Genomic DNA, 19,490 nt, shown 5'->3' on the forward strand with positions numbered 1-19,490 from the left:
AAGTGTGGCTTGTTGCTGTGCAGACCACCTTCAGCTGTGGTATGTATAGGCTTCCTGAAATAGGATATGCAGGATAAATACATGACTGGATGGTGTGAGTCCACAGTCCTGACAGATTTGGATTCATCATTTAGAATGCCTTTTGCACCTTATCAGATATAGTAAGAAATGCTTGTTCCATACTGTGTAACACATGGTTACAGGCAAATGCCTCTTTCATGCTCTTCTTATTTGAGAACAGGCCTCCCTCTTCTTGTTCCCTACATAACTGTTTAAAATTTTTGGTGGTTGGTTTTCTGTTTTCTTTTTTTTGTTCTTAATTATGTGATATCTTTAGTGTTTGTCCCCATGCTTTTGTAACCAGAGCTCTGTTTGTTTTATGATTTTTAAACCTACTTTGAACAAACCTGACAGCATGTTTCCTTTGTTCATGTTTGTTCATCTCCATGTTCCCTTCTTGTGCCAGCAACACCGAAACCCTACAAGAGTGAGCTAGAAATGTCTACAGCTTTGTCTATTTGGGGGAAAATGAGCTGTGATGGAAACTCGATGGTTTTAATGAGCTGCATTGCGTTTAACCTTTAGCTCACCACCACCAGCTAGAAACTTATACATTATTTGTATTCTGTGTAATGAGGGCTATTTAACAACATAATCAGAATGGTTTCTAACACAATTCTTTTTCCAGGACAAATAAAGATTTGAAAAAAGGGAAAGCCTAATGTGGTAAGTAGCTTGATATTTCCAATAGATTGAACAGATACGTGTTATAAAATCTGTGTGTGAATGACTGTGCAAGATGGGGGAAAACTGGGGCCCCAGTTAGCACAGGGTGTGTTTGTTTTTCTCTGTTTATACTTTCTGTAGGAGCTGAAATCCCATCCTGCTGATGTCACTGGGAGTTGTGCCACTGGGCCAGGATTTTGCTAGTTATTTGCTACGTATTTAGATTTTACATTGTATTCTTCTGAATAGAGACAAAATATCTGTGTTTCCTGCTCCTCTGTGTAACTCTGAGGAGAGGAGAAGACAGACCTCACTCAGCAGAGCTCATCCTCATGACTAACCACATGACTTTCATGGAGCTCTGATAGGCTTGAATACATCACCTTTTTATTTTTCCTTCATATTTAGGAAGGCTTCTGAAGGTCCAGGCAAGGTTCTGTGACCATCACAGCACTAGTGGCTTTTTGGAGCAGTGTTCTCTTTGAAGTTAAAGTTGTGAAAAATTCACCTGTTTGATGCTCCTAGGCATTGGGCGATAGCTGGACTGTTATGTTGCCCAAATAAGTGAATGGAGCTCACCTAGTTCTGGGGTTTACCCTCAGCTGCCCTATTTTGAAATAAGAGAATTAAAAAAAAAAAAAAGAAAAAAAAAAAAAAAGGCTCTGCCAGATGCCCTAAGTAGAAGGGAAAACCCTATTCAGTGGCAGCATTGGCTATATTTGCACAACACCCCTTTCTTTTGGGAAGCCATAGGTTGAGGTTGCAGCCCCAGATACTGGAAACAGGTACCCACATTTTTATTGAGATGCATGAATCTTTGGTTTGAAAACTTATTTGCATGTTGGAAGCTGCTGCCCAAGCACTGAGTTGGTGATGGATTGTGAGCCAGACAGCTGTAGTGAAGTGAGGGTGTCGGGACTGCAGTCTTTGTGCTGAGGAAAGTGAAATTTGACTGCTGTGCTCTTGGGAGCTTTCTGAAAATCAGATTTGGGCAAAAATTCACTAATTGAATATGTGGGCCAAAATGCCAAAGGCATATCTTTTAATAAACATGCACAAAAACAGGGGTTCTCAAACTTTGCCTGTCCAAATCCATGATTTAGCTAAGCCAAAAGCAGCTATAGTCCAAGGTTTCTGTAGCTGTGTTATTTTTGGCCACAAACATTCAAGCATTACAAGATTAGTGCAATTTGAAGGATGTCTTGTGTCTTTTATTTTTGTCTTCTGGGTTTTGAATTTCTTGTTGTTCACTTTTTCCTGTTCTTCTACTGTTAAGGCAAAAAATCATTCTTTCAAAAGAAACCATGATTTCTCATAACAACATAACCCAGGAGTTGCAGCTTTCAGATGATCTCATAATATGAGACTCACAACAGAATTATGAGCACTGTACATGTAGAGGCAGATTATGGCTGCCTTTGTATTGGGTGGGTATTGAGTAATGGATTTTTAAGGTCCACGCTGGTCATTATGATCATCTAGCTTATTTTGCTGCAGTTCGCATCTGCAGAATGAAACAAGTGGACATGTGAGGGATCATAGTACTTTACATGCTGAGAGAGCTGTGTGATTTAGTGAGGAGTATTTCTGGCCATACCGGCCTGGAGTGTATTTCAAGGCTCTGTCAGGTGTACGCTTTTTGTGATGCCTGATTTAATGCTTCTGCTCTTCCTTATATGCCCAACTCTTTTCTAACTGACAATGATTAAGAGGCAGAGCAGGGAGGCTATTGAGGAGGCCTCTATTAATAATGTGATTGAAGCCTAGAATGACAGAGGCCTGCACAATGTAGCACAGGGGTTTTTCATATTTGACAGTCATATATGAGTCCATTGCATAATTATTCATTAGTATGCAGCATCCTTGATTAAATTTGCTATAGGGCAGGTGAAGTCAATGCCTTTGCAAATGGAGACCCAGGCAGGAGCAGAGCACAGCTCCAAGGGTCTTGTCAGTTCAAACTGATTGCTGAGTCCTGGAATTGGAGCAATGCAGTAAGTGAAAAATTCAATCAATTCTGTTGAATTTCATTTGATTTCTAAACAAAATGCCAATGGCCTGATATTCTCAAATATTCACTGACAAACGGAAAATGAGTTTTTTCCGTTAGAGGAATATGTTGTGTGCCGCAAAGCTAAGTGCACGGCAGAGAATACATCTGAGTGAACAAGGCCCTGTGTAGAAGGAATCACTTTAATAAATCTGGGATGCATATGGACCATCAGCATTATCGCTAGTACAACCTGTGGGGATAGACCTTCTGGCTTCAAACCTCCGAAATACAAGTCTTTGCCTTCTGAGCTGAAGGTCATTCCTGAGCTGCTCTAAGAAATCAGACCATAATTCAATGGTGGCTTGAGGATTTATAAGATATCGCTCTCTTAAACACAAGTTTTGCTGTTGGTTTACAGGCAAGTTGTATTTTAGTATCTGCTCTGGCTAATTCCCAACCAATGGGTCCTGCCAAGAGCCATTCTGTGGGATGTTCAAAAGCTGATGTGAAGAGCAGCCCTGTGGAGCATTGTGGTAAATTACATGACTTCTCAAGGTCACGTCCTGCCCAGGTGTTATTTCCTGTGAAGGCAAGCTCTTGGCAGGTTGTTATTAGACTGGGGCTATGGGCCAGCTTCTAGAAACAGCGCAGTACCCCAGCTGGAGCAGAGGCAGGAGACTGGCTCCCTGAGGTCCGTCTGCCGCTCTGCTCAACCTCCTTCACAGGGCATGTTGTGCTTCCCACTTGCTGGCGTAACTATCTGTGACAGGCTCTAACAAAATCTCTCTGGTGGTTGATTTAAAGTGGGGAGAGGAGATAGTCAGTACAGAGCGTGATAACTTTCAAAATCTTAAGACTGTGCAGCCCCAACAAAACCCCCAACAAAAAAGTATTAATACAAGGGAAAATTCTTGTCCTGCTGGAACCTGGGGATAAATTTGCATGTGCTGCTGTGGGGCTGAGTTTGTCCCTGCAGAGGATGTAAAATGCTCCCTTGTCTTCCCGTCTCAGCTGTGCATGTGCACAGTATTTCTGAGGCGTGTGAATACAAGCTAGCTGCAAACCACACTATTTCATTCTGTATCTTCTAATCTCTGTTTTAAAGCCTTGATTCTTCAGAATCAATGATGAAAAATGTACTTCAGCCTCCTTTCTCTAGGCTTAACAAAAAGCCCTTACAGTGTGGTCTTGAAGGCAAAGAAAATGAGCCCCAACCTTAATATAATTAAATATTTTAGTGCTTTGGGTAAGCAGTGCCTGCTCCTGAGTGCTAGCTGACCTCTGCTCATCTCTTAGGTAACTAGTTTCTTGCTGACTACATCAGCAAGAAGCACGCGGCTACTGTGGGAGTTCCGACTGAGATGCTGCAGGAAAGCAATGTTTTTATTTTATTCTTTTTAAATCGTTTGAGGTATTCTGTTTGTAGATAGTTAATCCCTTGGTTTCACTGCTGGAGAGACTTCTTCAGAGTTTTCTAGACAAGTAGTATGGAAGTGGAAGTTTTAGTTAGTTTTTGGAATAATGCTAAAACTGCAATGGTATTCTGAATGCACAAGAGTTTTTCCACATAAAACTTGTACTACCCCTTTGTGACTGTCCTAGGGAAATTTAATAGCACAGTTTAAATTCTAGACAGTGCAGTTGCGACATTAGAGGTATAGGTTATATTCTTAAGCTTTGCACTGCGTTTGCTTTGTGGAAAGCTGGAGGCTAGCATAACTTCATCTCCCCTCTTGACTTGAGGTGTGCAACATGTGCAAAACCCATCCTGCCTTCTTCAGATGTTTGTTTTCCTCAGAAATTCAACTGCTTTTTCTGTGCCTAGTGTTCTCCCCGTCACTTGACTTCTACCTTTTGTTGGCCTGGGTAATACCACAAAGCTGCCCCTTACATGGCTTATCAGATCTGATCTTGCTTTCTCCCCTGCAAAAATAGCTGCAGATGCATCTGTCACTCTAGACAGTTGTGATTCACTGGAGGGAAAAGGCTGAATGTAGGCCACTTGAGTTCAAAGGGAATAGATTAGTATATCAGCATAGGAGGCACATACATACGCTGTGTCTGTGCAGACAGCGTAGGTGAGGGAATGGGCAGAGACAGAAACAATTTAGATGACTGATGTTTATAATGAAGACCTAGCCCACTCATTTGAACTGCCTTATTGGCTTCATATGTGTTACCAGGTAATCAAGAGTGTGTCATCTAAATCCTGATATAGGATGAGATTCCATAAATCGGGGTTCAGGTGGTGCCTAAATGGTCACTGAACAACTAACACTTAGAAAACAAATAACAAAACATTTTTCTAATTCTTTTTTCTTTATCTTAATTTGAAAGAAACTACCTGCTTCAAAATCACTTGGACACCAGGGGCATGTTTTACATATCTATATGTTAGTGAAGACTAGGGTATTTTTCCAGAGGAAAAAATGCAGCATTCCACAGCATCTCTCTTACTCTGAAGGACTGCAAAATACTGTTTCACAAATTATATATGTATAACCTTTAGCAGAGAAGTAGTCCTATATACATTAAGTAGCCTAGATGGCTTTGGCTAAGGAGGTTTGCTATGTGATACTGAACAGATGTCTGAATGCAGACAGCTTCCTGTCCATGTGACCATTGCTTCTCTGTCCAAAATGTTCATGTCCTGAAGGCACTTTGCTCCCTGCTCCCCCTCGGGATCTCCTTCTGACAATGCTGTTGTTTTGGCGGGGGTGCTAGTGTCAACTGCCTCCTCCCGTAGTTATCCCTGGGGTTTACTTTCGTGTCAGTCTTCTCTCCCTGCAACCAGGTGTTGTCATGGTTATGTATGGTTAGGGAGAGTTATGCTTGGAAAACAAGTGCTGTTTCAGGCAAAAAACAACCCTACAAGCCTGACTCTTCTCTTTCATGCTGGTACTCAGTAATTCTGAAGACTTTCCCTCACTACATGTTCAGCATTTTCTCCACATTGTTTTCCCCTAGAGAGAAATACAGAAGCGCAAGGATTTCTGTCAGCAGAAATGGCAACCTTCATTTTATGAAAAGAATTTATCAAATAGGGGGAAAGATGGCTCTACTCCAAGGAAAGGGATGATGGTCAAATGAACATAGAAGCCAGATGGGTGTGTGTCTGGACATGTGGGGTTTGATATAAAAGCAATATATGGGAATGTCATATAAATATATATTTTTTAAAAAGTTGTAATATAAATTTCCAATTTTGCATAATGGACATCTGTGTGCATTAGAGTTCAAACCCAGGGAACACATAGGCCTTGGCAACTGCTTCACCTCATCTGGGGCCTGGATTTCCACGGTTCTGAGCAGCTTTATTTCCTCTGAACTGTTCAGATGGGAGTGCTCTCGGTCAAATATCCTTGAAGCTCTTTTGGCTTCCACTGCTTTGCTTTATTCAACACTCCTAAAAACAAAAGACTAAAAGGATGTCTCAAGGCACTGAGTCTCATACTCCCTCCAGTTATGGACAATGTCTTCCTTCCTCTGAGCAGCTGGGCCAGACACCCTTGCAGGATCGAGCCCCTGCTACCTTCTCCAGGCATGTTTGAGGGTCTCATAGCTGTGTCAAAGATGGACATACTTCACAGAGGTGGTCTCCTGTTATATGGAGGGGAAAGTCTGTCTTGCCCAGCAGTCAAGCATGATATGGATAGTAAAAATAGCTGCCACATGTGAGGTTATATAACAAATTCCTACTTCAGAGATTATCATTCTACAGTGAGTATACATCATGACAAATGCAAACTGTGGACCATATCCAGAGCAGAATCCAAGCTGGCATGACTTATGCATAGACTGCTGATCTACATGAGTTTGGGGGAGGGTTAGTTCATGCAGAGGTTGGTCACTGCATGAGGAAGTGACTTGCTTGTGTGCAGTGTGATGCTGAGGCAGCAAGTGCCCCACGCTCTTTTGAACTGTATCTGCCAAGTGATGCCTGCTGATGTGTGCTTTTGTGCTGGTGCTTGTGTACTTTTGCTAGATCTCTGGCTGTCATCCCATACTGCTTTGCATACCTTCAGGAATGAGTGCCTCCTCCAGGCAGACACTACCTCTCCATATTCTGAGAAGCTGGATGAGGATGGTGCTGTGTGAAGCTATCCGAGAACCACAGCTTGTGATAGGTCTCCTGAGAAATACCTTGTGGCTGAGTGCATTCATGGAAGCAGAAATGGCTGAAAAACCAAGAGCTCTGTCCTGTGAATGTCATTCTTTGGTTTCTAGAGGACTAAATATCTTGAAGTGTACGTCCACATGCATCCTTCATAGTAAAAAAAAAAAAAAAAAAAAAAAAAAAAAAAAAAAAAAAAAAAAAAAAAAAACACACACACACAAAATGCAACATTCTATTCTTCTGAAAAAATGATCTGTTATTGGCCAACCTATTCTTCATCTGGCTGGCCAGCCCCTCAAATGAGGGTTCTTGGGATCCTACAGATGACATCAGCTGGTGAGCATTTATCTCTCAACTTACTATATTCATCTTCATTATAAATATGAATTACTCATTGGGCTGTATCATCCATGTTTTTTTCTCTTGGCATGCACTGGATACTGCCATATTTGGAGTCCATGAGCCAGTAGTTTTCCTGCTCTGTTAGCACCTATGCCATATGCTCAAAGTGAAAACCAGATGAATCTCTTAATCCCAGCCCTGCTGTACAGACTTGAAAGGTTCTCTCATCTTGGCTAGGTAAACTGTTGCTCAGCCCATCACAAAACAATCCCTTTCCTCGTGTTCCTTCTTTGCCTCTGCTTCTGAATCCTTAGTTTTAAAAGAAAGATCACAGTGGTATCCTGGTTCAAAATAATGTAATCCTAACAAGTGTTGGAATCAAATAATTCCTTCTATGTCGGTCACTGTTCTACTATCTCCTGTCCCTTGTCATCCTTTGTCCTTGCTGTGTGCCCCTCTCCTTCTATTCCCCTTCCTGCTTCAAAGAATTACAAGGAGGCAAGTGCGTGAGAGCTGTCCAAACCAAATATGAAGCATTTCACGAAGTAGGTTTCAAATTGTTGTAGAATAGTGTATCATGTGAGACCTTTTCCAAGTAGAAAATACAGCATTCCAGCTGTGTAAAAGTATCCAAGGCATCTTTCTTGCACACAACCTCACTACTTATTTTAGTGTTAGCCGTAGGATTCTGAGTGCAGAAGTGTTCTGTCATTGCTAAAAAGTTACAAAGCAGAGAAGTTGTGAAAATCATGTGGTAGGACCATTGTGGAGAATAGCATAGAATATGTTTTCTTGCTCCTTCTTAACCTTCCTGTACAAATACTTTCTTTCTTTGCTTCCTGGTGAGGCACATCTGTTTGCTCCTTCCATTATTTTAAAGTTGACTGCAGAGGAAGTTACTTAATTATCTTTGCGTGTTCTTTTCCTTTTTCTTTTCTTTTTTTAACTGCTTGCTCTCTCAATTTTCCCTGCATTGTGCTTGTTTCTCCTTCTTGTATTACCTACTTTCTTCCCCAAACTGCTCAAAAGACCAGCTTGCCAAACCATGGCAAGCTTACTTGAAAGGCAGTGGCGAAGTCTTGTCCATCAACCCACTGATGTGACCAGTAAGTCAGTGACATCCCATTTTGAAATCCTTCACACCGGTAACCCACGAGAGGTAGCTGCTTGTGATGAGCAGCAGAAGAGAACATGACTTTCACTGCATCCAGATTGTAGGCAATAGCATGGAAAATGCTAGGCCATTGTCTATGTCTCAGTTCTTGGAGAAGGCTCTGAAAGTAACATCCAAGAATTGATGGGTGTGGGGAGAACATTGCTATGGAAACTAAACAGAGAAAAATAACTGCTTTTCTCTTCTCGCTTCACGCAGGATTTCCACCTGCTCAGGGCCAGATGCTTGAGGGCATTTCTTTCTGCCGGCAGGTCAGTGTCTGAGAAAACTATGAGGGAAGAAGAGCAGAACAAAATAGGAAATCCTTGACGGAATCCTGCGGCTTTCTGGCCATCGGGCTGGGACGTGCAGGAGAGAAAAGGATTTCTGGGATGAAACAGTAGAGAAGGGAGATGCAGTTTTGCATGGTAGCAGAGAAGGGCCTTTGCATGCACAAAAGGCAATAAGCCAGGAGACAGTAGAAAAGAAGAGGGAGGTGAAGAGGCACCTGGGGCAAGCAGCGATGCTGGAAAGCAAACTTCGGCAGACTTTCCCTGCTTCTCACTCCCACTGTCACTTGGGACAGAGTATCAAGTAGCTACAGCTCTGTTCTTCACAGACTCTGGAGACACCCCATGAGCTGGCAACAGCAGCTTGCCAGCCGCAGCCTCTTCCTAGGGGACACTGAAAATAACCCCCACTGGGGGCCCACCACTGATATCTCCAGCCCTGTTCTGGAACTGGCAGCAGGCCTCAAGATAGTCCAGAGCTGATATAAGTACAAAACCTCTCATGATTGATTAATTGGCATGTGACCTAATCAATTCCCATTGCTTTACTGCTTCCATTGTGTTACTTTCAATCTGTGCAACTCACAAACAAAACATTTGAATTACTTGGAGTCCCTTAGTCAGCACTTGCACTTATCTAAGAACAGAGATGGTTCTATTTAACCATGGTAATTTTTATTAACAATTTCATAACAGCAGCTCCATAAGAGCAGGGTTCCCAAACCACATTTAAAATGCTTTACACAGTTAAACAAAGCATGAATAAAATAGGCCCCATGCTGTCAGGCACAACCTCCGCTTTTAAAGTATTCTGTGTACTTTTTCAGAGAAGTATATGGATTCTTTCATGAGACATAACAAGAGCCACGTGCACAATGGGATTCATAAACCTGACTGGGATTGCAATGCACCCTCCAAAGCAACTGATCTCAGCAACAGATGCTCAAAACATCTTGCAGGTTCAGCCCATCAACAGGAGCTTGCTCCCAGGGGAAGCAGGATCTCTGGGGACTTTCTTGGGAGCTGCTGCAGCTCCCAGTCTTGACCTGTCTGTGCTGTGTACTGTTCAGAGTCCGTACATGTGCCAGGATATAGTTTACAGAGACCAAAGGGAAGAAACAGTGTGTTGATCTTCTCTTAATTCTTTTGCAGCAATGTTGACAAAGCTCCTGAAGGGGTGAATCAGACCCTGGGGCACAAAACTTGTGCAGTTACAACTGTAGGTTTTTATTGCCTGCCTTTCTTGAAACTGGGGAAGCCAGGTTGGCAACCTATGTAATGCAGGGCAGCACTAGGTAGCAAGTGTCTCCATAGCATCCCTGTGCACAGTGATGGCTGGTGTGTGAGGCTGGCCTGTCTGCTGTTGCAGGATGGTGGAATAAATCAAAAGGAAGGTTTTTTGGGGAGAGGGAGGTTTAATGGGGTTGTTACTCCCTGGCTTTGTTTGTATTCATTTATGTAGGAAAATAATATCAATTACAACAGTCCTGTTCTTCCTTGAAAAGACATGTATCGGGGTAGGTGTGTGATTGATGCTTTTCTGTACGGGCATTCAACAGAGCTGGTACAATCATGAAAATGAGCCTAAAACGAAAAAGAGAAGTATGGAAGTCCCTGCTCTGTTTATTCGGTTGTACAAACACCCATAATAAAGATACGTAAGGTCTGTAAAGTATACATCCTGTCATGTAAAAATGCTGCTGGATTAACCTTCCACTAACTGTAAAATGATTAATTGCACTTGCATTTGTTTTGCACACCTTACTCATGTTAAATAATGAGATCTTACAGCCCTTGAAGTATGGTTATTCTTTTTGAATTTCACGAACCTGCTGCTACAAAAAATATCTTGGGACCTGAGTTCCCGAACTGCTCTGATTTTAGTGGCTGTTTTCTCATGGTTGGAGCTGGCATGCCTGTGTCTGACATGACAGATGCTGACAGTGTGCTGAGGTGAATGGCACTGTCTATATTGTAGCCTTGTTATCTTACTAGTGATCAAGCCTAGAGAAGTATCTCTGTGGTAGTTGAGAAATGAGGCTCTCAGATTTCCAGAAACTTGCATGGTATTAATTCTTTTCCCTTAATCCCTTGTTTATGACATTAATTTAACCACTTAAATAGTTGATGATCTCTTGAACAGTGTCAAAACGCAAATAAGAACATGCTTTCAACATCAGAAGAGCAACTCAGTCTTTTCACTGAAAGGGTGAAAGTAATATGTATGTGAAAATGAGAAATGGTGAAGTGAGATTAGAAAAACACTTACAGTATTTCTTGAAATGTTGGTATGTGAATTTTGTTGGAGGTCTCAGCTACGTTTGGGTCAAGCTTTAATTTATGCAAATAGCTTTGCTAATCCCTAGTCTAGACACTCAAATTTCCAGTGCCTATTCATCTTTACTTTAGCTTTCATGTAGTAAATTTCTTTGATCTGTCACAGAGCACCAGTCAGAAGGAACTGGGCACTTCTGCTCCCGCAAGTCCCACTAGTAGTTCCAGCCTGAAGCGTGGGGATATAGGGTGTGCAGCTGCATGGAGAGCTGTAGGGTATGAGATGTCCTAGTGATTTGGTAAAAGTCTTACCTCTGCACTCAGCTGTACATACTGTGCTTTAAATATACCCAAAGCTCATATGTGCTTATATTGACTTCTTCCTGAAGTGAGAAGTGTTGAGGGGAAGGAGGGGTGGAAGTCAGCCTGCTCACTGCAGTTGGTTTGGCAGGGAACTAGCTACTGTTTCATAGAGAACTGGTGCAGCTCCTGACAAATATGTTTTGAATTAAGTGATAAATGTCCTATAATCAAACATCTAAATTCCAGGAATGAGTCTGATACAAGAAGTCTGTTCTTAAATTTTTTTTTCATATTCACTTTGCCAGGCTTACTTGTAGCAGTCTGGGCTCCACTAAGTATGATATTTGCTATTCTCTCCATATTGGGCTTTGCTGTTGCGTTGTTTCATGAGCTGTAACACCCAGGGCTTTTCTGCAGAGCTGCTACTTTGCTGTTTCTTCCGTGTTTTAGATTAGTACAGTCCTGCTGAACTGTAGTAGTTTGTGGTGCCTTTACTGAATTGCATTTATTGTTTTCAGACAATTTTTTGTGTTGAGATAATTTTGAATTCTAATTCTGTTCTCTAACGTGTCTGATGTTCTTCCTGGATTTCCTATGGACTTAATAAACATATGCTATCTCAACATCTAAGCCATTTATGAAAATGCTGAATAATGCTAGATCCAGAAAAAACGTTGAAGACCTGCATTCACCATAGCCTCTCCCTTCTGATAGTGAACAGTTGGTAGCTCTGCTCTGACTGTGGCTTCCCATCCAGTTTTCTGGTTGGAAATCTGATGTTTCCAACCTATTCTACAGTAGTTTCATCTAGACTACTTTTTCTCTAGCTTGCTAATGAGAACTTCTTATGAGACTGTCTCAAAAGCCTTACCAAAGTCATAACATGTCATATTTACTGCTATTCACGTTCTTAAGACTGGTTATCCTGTCATAGAAGAAAATTAGGTTGGCCTGATATAATGCAGTCTTAACAAATCTTAGTTGGCTTTTATTTATTACTTTGTTATTGTCTAGGTGCTCACATAGTTTGTTTGATTATCTGTTACAGTGTCTTTCTGGGAATTGAGGTTAGGCTGTCTGAACTATAAATCCTTGAATCCTCCTTTTTTCCTCATTTAAAGAGCACATGAAGAGATATTGATCACGATAAAAATGAGAAATGTTCTTAAGTGAAAATTAATTCCTCGTCTTCTTTACTTATAACTCAATTTTAAAAAGTGATAATGTGAGAGCCATACTGTCTAGATGACTCAGGTATAGGAGTTCAAGTTTAAACACATGTAGGCTCTGAGGGCACTCCCAGCCTCCCTGTCCATTCGCGGGCCTCCCTTCCCCTCGCCCAGACCCCATTTCAGCCTGGCCCGGGGCTGGGTGCCCCTGGGCTGCCCCCAGCTGCCCTGCTCCCTTGGGGCAGTGGGATGGGCCCTGACTGCGAGGGATGGGAATGGGATGGGCCCTGACTGCGAGGGATGGGAAGCCCTCGGCCCGTGTGGGTCCTGACAAAAGGGTGCTTAAAGCACTTTGCACAATGCGCATGGCAATGTAAACCGCAGGCAGCTGTTAGTTACCTGGGGCTTGGAAGACAGGATAGCTAGCAAAGCGTGAGTGACTGCAATATGTTTAAAGTCACAGAATGAGCTGCGCTTTTGCAACAAATCAGTGCTGTTTCCTAGGGCAGGAGAAAGAATAGAAATGGAAGTTTAAGTTTGATTAAATTTTTAATATAAATTAAAAAAGGAGAAAAACATTTCAGTTTTTAGAGATACTGAAAAGGTTTCTCCTACTACTGAAAACACAGTTTCAAGGGAGAGTTTAAGAAGCAGGAAACCACCCATACAGATATGAAGTACTCATCTTAATCCAGCTAACTGAAGAGAAAATTCAGTCCTGTGGCAGCAGTTACTGTGAGCGGAAGGAAGCAGGACTCCATGCTCCACTGAAATACAGCAGGGCTCTCTCTGTTCAGAGAGAAAGAAAAAGGTAAAATATTTGCATAAAATATATCTATGTGAATCTTAAACTAGGGTGAATCCATATGCAGCAGTTTAATTATGCTTGTTTGAATAATTTTCTTTGTGCTGAAAATGGTGTGGATTTTTTTTTCCTATGAAAAGACATTCCCCTTATTCTTGTATTATAAGAAAGGGAAACTTGAGCATCTGGCTGACCTTGGGTATAGTAGCACAATTTTATGGGCCTCTTTCATTTTTTTTTCCTCTCTTCATTCATTTTCTTTCCAAATTAAGTAGTCCCAACCTTTAATTTTCCCTTTATTCCTCAATAACTTCTGTACCTTTTCTCTTTGTGCTGGATCCTTCCAGAGACTGGTTTGACAAAACTTGCACTCTGACTGCTGAGTTATCATTGATTTTATATAATAGCATTTATAATAGCTTCAATTTTCTCTGTCCTATTCTCAATGCACTCTATTTGCTCTATTTTCCACCTCTGCGTACTGAGCACAGGGTTTCATTCAGCTGTCCACAGTGACACTCAGATCTTTAACCTGAGTGGTCACAGCTAATTTAGAATCCATCACGGTGCGTGAGTAGTTCAATCTCTTCCTTCTAATGTTCATTACCTTGCACTTGTCTACACTGAATTTCATTTGCCATCACCTTACCCAACTGTCTAACTCTCTTCAAGCTGTCTGAACTACTGAGTACCACTTTTCAGGGAAAGATGCAGAGACATTTGTTCTTCTAAATATTCTCCTTCTTTGGGAATTTGCTATGGCACTGGGGCTCTGAGTTGTTTCACACCCCATCAAGAAAGCAATTCAGCTCAAGCAACCCCTGTGTGCTAGGGGGGGGACCAGTCTATGGTCTCTTGTCCTCCAAAACTCCTGAAAGGAGCGTTATAGCAGGAAGAGAAACATGATCAAGCCTAATATTAGAGGGAATCCTAACTATTTTACACAGAAGGATCTCAAGGCTGGGGGACTGTCTCGCGCTTTGGACTGAGGTATAACTGTGCCAGAATCTGATCTTTCCAGCAGTTTTAGAGAGCTCCAGGACTCCTTCATACAAGGCTGAGAGCATTTTATGGCTCTTGCATGATTTAGTCTAGCAAACTGCTACCATAGATGATTTGTTCTGGTTGTTGGACTACTTTTATTGTATAAATAATCTCAATTGTTTTATAGCAGGTATTTTACTGATTTTAGGTTGTTTCCAACCAAAATCTCAATTCTAATAGAGTTCAGTGGGGCTGGAAGTGTGACTTTCCTCCCTCCCAGGAGCTCTAATCAATGGTTTTCGAGTGTTGGTGTTGCATTGACTTTGCAGCCTTTGAAAGAAAGCTAAAGAAACATGGAAAATACACAGATGCAGGATGATCAAGAAGCCTTTAAGCAGAAGAGAGAGGATAGGCCAGTTTTTCAAGGTCTTGCTTGGGACTGGAGACAATCACATGCAGTTTTTAACTCAGTTATGGACTTCTTGTGAGAAACTGGCCAAAACTGGACAAGGCACAGCTGGGACCTGTAAAATCAACTGTGCTGGTGTTTGTATGCGATAGTTGTTAACAAAAGGCCGAAACTGTTTTTCCTCAAAATACTGTATTTCAGCACACTGGTTGGAGGCTGCTTTCAAGCCCATGTTGCCTGGAAGGGTTTCCACATGCCTGCAGTCTAGCATGTTGTGTATAACAAGTGCTAAAGAGAATTTGGCTCCATCTGTGCTATCAGCGAAACAGTTTTCATCTCAATCTGAGTTGGTGGGGAGAAAGAGGCCTGTAATTTTTCTGGGAGAGGGCAATTATAACATCACTTCTGTGAGGGTTTCCTGCTTTCCTTTCCAAGTCCCTGCCTGTCCTGCCTTCCTCCACTACCTGAGTCTCTTCGAGACTTGTGGCAAATGGCCTGCCTTAGTGTATGTGTGTCTGAGCTAATTATGAGTGTCTAAATGTAAGTCAACTGCTCTCCCTGATGCTGATGCTTGTCTCTGCTCTAGATGACAAGGGCTCCTCAAGGAGAGAAGAACAGCTGGAGGGGTTTTGACGAAAAGGCTTACTTGTCTTCAAAGTTGCTGAAGGCCGGAGAAGACCCCTACCGCCAACATGCTTTTAATCAGCTAGAGAGCGACAAACTCGGCAGCGATCGGCCCATTCGGGACACCAGGCATTACAGGTATCACACAGGCCTTGCTTGGTCCAAGCCCCAGCCACTGCTTGGCACAGTGAGTCCAGTGGCCTCCTGTGTTGTTCTGCAATGTTAACAACGAGCAGGTTTTTTTTTTTTTTTTTTCCCCCCAGGCTCAGTCCATTGCTTCACTTTGTTTCACAGTTTATCTGGAAGGGTCTCAAATGTGCAAAGAGATCCCTGATTAATTCAGCCCCACCTTGTTGCTTTTCTAGCATCTCTTCTCCCAGCCTAGCAATGACTTATTATTTCAGCTTTTGAGTTGCAGCACATTCCCTCTACTGAAGCTCAAATTGCTCAACTGGCAGCTGTTTTGCATAACTCCTCTCTCACTCATGGATTTTCCGTGTCCTCTGTCCTGGCCTGTAAGTTGCACAGTTGTTGCAGCCCTGCTTTAGCTGCTGTGTTTCTCACCAGCAGCCTGGGCTGTCTGCAGCTCCTTTGGTGCATTTTCTGTCCTGAGTGTTACAGTTTGGATGAGTGCTGCTGAGGTGGGGATGAAACTAACATGATTTTAATATTCATGCAATGAATATTTCATGGCTTGCAAAATGCTCATCGCTCTGTCCTTGTTTCACTGGGGGTGAATTTATTCTGCTGACTAAATTTATCCTTAAATTGCTAGTAGTGCTCATGTAATTATCTTGTAATTTCTATAGCACATTTCACCTGGAAGGATGTACAAGGACTGTACCTTGAAAACTGTATGTTTCATCGTGATAGTATAGTGTAAAACAGCCTACCTGAATGGAGAAAAAATAGAAGCACGCTAACCATGTCTGTAATGGTGGTCTGTCTGGGCTGGAACATAGACCCTACCTAGCATTGTACAGCAATGCCTCACAGCTGCTGGGAACGGGAAACCTGTCATCTAACTTTATTGGAACTGTGGAGGGATGTCAGGAGAAACGAAGCTTTGTGAGCCTGCCAGCACTGACAGCCATCAGGGTGCTTTGTGAATGCAAGCAGCTGGGACTTTGGTTGTGAGATGAAAGTCTTGTGCTCCTGTCTCCCAGCAGAGTACTTGGGATTGGCTCACTAGTGACTCAGAGGCAGCAGTGCTGTGTCCTATGTTACTCACAACTCTCCCCGCCATGCAGAATTGCTGTTTTATGTTAATCTACCACCATCTTCTGGCGTAAAAACTGCCCCTTTCAAAGGTGAACTATTATTTATTTTGATCTGTGATCTGCAGTAGCATGCAGAGCACACTTCTTGTGAACATGTATGTGATTTCCTGGAAAGGTACAGCCATTACAGGCCCTAGCTTTGCAAGGATTCCCTTTAGCAATGGGGAGACTTTGAGCAGATAATTAGAGCAGATAAACCTAATCCCATGTTCCTCTGCTTTGCAGGGGTAGCAGTGTGGGAGTGGGGGAGCTATGTTTGAATACTTGGCTTGTAGCAATCTTGGAATGGATGCTAGGATGGCTCTGAGAGCTAGTACCGGTTAGATGTGGTTTGAGAAAGCCTTTCCTTGTGTCATGAATTGATCTCGTCCTGAGTTTAAGGACTAGGGGGGTCAATATGTCATTAACACGTCACTTTTCTCCAGCATACAGACAGAGCTTGGGCATACTTAAGTGAACATCCCACAAGCTCCTTTTGACACAGCATATAGGTGTTCTTTGATCCAAAAGAAAGAGGCCCAACTTTCAAGCACAAACTTCTTTCTTGTCCTCTGTGATGCTGTAGTAATGCTGAGATCTTAGGATCTCTTCCCCAGATAACACATATGCCAACTTCTGCTTTTCCACTTCCTATTGCATTAATAGGTTTTATTGTTTCTAAGTCATGGAGTTATTCTGAAGCAATAGTAAATGTGATATGTCTCCTGCCTGGTCTAAAGTTTTCCTCTTTGGCCTTTATCGAGGCTTCTTTATATGTTTGAAAACTGCAGTAAGAAGCTGTTCTCCCCTTAATAAAATATCGCAATGAAAAATATTAATAGCTTAGAATAGTCATAAAGCAGTAGGATTGAATGTGGTTATAAAAAAAAAGTAACACTTTAGTAATAGTCATAAAAAATAGTACGTAAATGTGGAAGTAAAATAGTGGTTAGTGGTTATAAAGTCATGAGAAATGAATTGTATTCCCTCCTGGAACTGATTCAGTCTAAGTGTGGCCTTGAGCAGTTAAAAACACCAGGCCACAATTCCAGGGATGGGTTGTTGATCAGGCAAGGAATGAGTGCAGACTGATTGCTATTTGTCACTGGCTGAAAGTTAAGAAGAAGGCAGAGTCTGGAGGAGCAGATCAGCCCATTTCTGCTGTTCTTAGTATTTGCCTGAACTGAATCCAGGATGCAAGTCTGTGAGTTACTCTCCTTCAAGAATCCTTGTTCTCCACAAGGCTGAGAGAAGCCCTGGTGCCGGCTGATCCTGAGTTAATCCATGGTTCTGAGTACATGAATGAATGGGTGTACCTAACATTACAAAGTTAGGTGAGAAGGAATTGTTTCCATTGCCAGCAGAGGTGTTAGTGTTCAAAAGAGAAGTCACTGAGCCTGAGCAGCTCTGTAATGCAGGTCACAGTGCTAGATAGCATTTTCCTCTCCTGTAAAGCCTTAATACGCTAATACCTGAATCTACAAGCTCCATGCATCCTTAGTGTGTACATGTCCTATGCATGAAGAAATGATTTTACATGAATCACTGGCAAATCCAGGGACTAGAATCCATGATGTTGAATCTTTGGCCTCCAGGAAAACCACACATTCTCCTCAGCATGCTGTACTGAGTTTAGGTTTCAGGGCTGTCAAATTTTGCTTTTGAATGGGCACTAGTCTTTCATCTCATTGTTCTATTTAACTTCACCGATCTTGGTGCAGGAGTTGCCGATGCCTCCCTTGCTGCAACTCCACTGCACTGTTTTTGGCACGTTATTTTCTCCTACTTCAGAAATTCTAGGCACATTGCCTCAGCGGCAGCTGCAAGGAGGCGTTTGGCTTAGGCTTTTCCTCTCCCATGTTGCAGGTGCGCCTCTGTACGCTATGACACAGACTTGCCAGCTACGAGCCTCATCATCACCTTCCACAATGAGGCTCGCTCCACCCTACTGCGCACGGTGAAAAGGTGAGTTCAGTGAAGAGTGCAGAGCCTGTATGATGGTACCCAAAAGGTCACTGGTGCGGGGATTAGATATGTTCCACAGGCTGGGCAAGAAAAGTGGCTGCATTCCCCCAAGTGCTCGTGATCTGTTCTCCAGCTGGCCCACAAGGACAGGTCAGGACCTAGATCAGTGAGACAGATAAATCTTCAAGGACAGAGCATATCTGCAAGGAGCAGCTAGATAGACCTTTGCTACCTCATATTTGTGGCTGCTCATATCTGAGTATCAGTAGTGCCACAACTCACCAGGTAAATGTGTGGCATAGGGCCTGACAGAATCCCCAAGCAGATGGGGACATGCAATTATCTGCACCGCAGAGTAATGTTCCAGCTACGCCTTCTGCTCCTTGTCACCCCTGCAGAACCTGGGGAGGCTCTTCTCCTTTTAGTTTTTACACAAACATGCCCTCTGCCCTCTCTGATTTTTTCAAATAGTTGCTCAAAGGGTCCCTGAAGCTTGCAAGCAGGTCCCGAAACAGCCTGTGGAGGCTGAAGGAAGAGCAAATTGCTCAGGTGGAAGGTTGAGCTGATAGTACTGCTAGCCAGAATGCATTATTCATCATCACTGGTTCTTCCTCTGTCAGGTCCTGTGGACTTACATAAATGTGCTTTGTGAATAAATAATAGGCTTTTTCAAGTTGGCCTTATGGCTGGAAGGCTGGTTTTCTGTCTGCCAGGTTTGCTTCCACATTGTTTCCAGAAACCTGTATGTACTGCATTAACACATTTTGCTTTTTTACCTCTCTCCTTTCCTTTTCATTTGAACCATAAAATGAGTTCTACAGAGCCACTGTTCAGAAAATGAGCAGATTTGTTTGGAGCCATGGTGCTGCTAGGGCAACGGCAGGAGATTTCTGCTGATTACATCGTAGGTCATACAGTAAATGATTAGGTGCTCAGAAACCAGGATAGCAGGAACTTTAAGAAAATCTCAAGGCAGCCAGTTAAATAGCCAGATGCCACAATAGTTAAAATGTTGCGAAGATGACATTTAGAGCAGCAGTAATCTATAGAGGGAGAAACTAATATTCAGATCCTGTG

At 42.5% G+C, this 19,490-nt stretch overlaps 1 protein-coding gene across 3 annotated transcripts in view; it reads left to right on the top strand.

Annotated features, from left to right (window-relative positions):
- GALNT16 (polypeptide N-acetylgalactosaminyltransferase 16) overlaps positions 1-19,490 on the top strand; it is a 72,436-nt gene that overhangs the window by 19,674 nt on the left and 33,272 nt on the right. For all 3 annotated transcript variants that reach the window (XM_064512509.1, XM_064512508.1, XM_026095767.2), the window contains exons 2-3: positions 15,152-15,327; positions 18,315-18,413. In XM_064512509.1, coding sequence (XP_064368579.1) covers positions 15,152-15,327; positions 18,315-18,413 — 275 coding nt within the window. The remainder of the gene's footprint in view (positions 1-15,151; positions 15,328-18,314; positions 18,414-19,490) is intronic.

This window comes from Dromaius novaehollandiae, chromosome 5, assembly GCF_036370855.1.
Source record: "Dromaius novaehollandiae isolate bDroNov1 chromosome 5, bDroNov1.hap1, whole genome shotgun sequence".
NCBI classification, from domain to species: Eukaryota; Metazoa; Chordata; class Aves; order Casuariiformes; family Dromaiidae; genus Dromaius; species Dromaius novaehollandiae.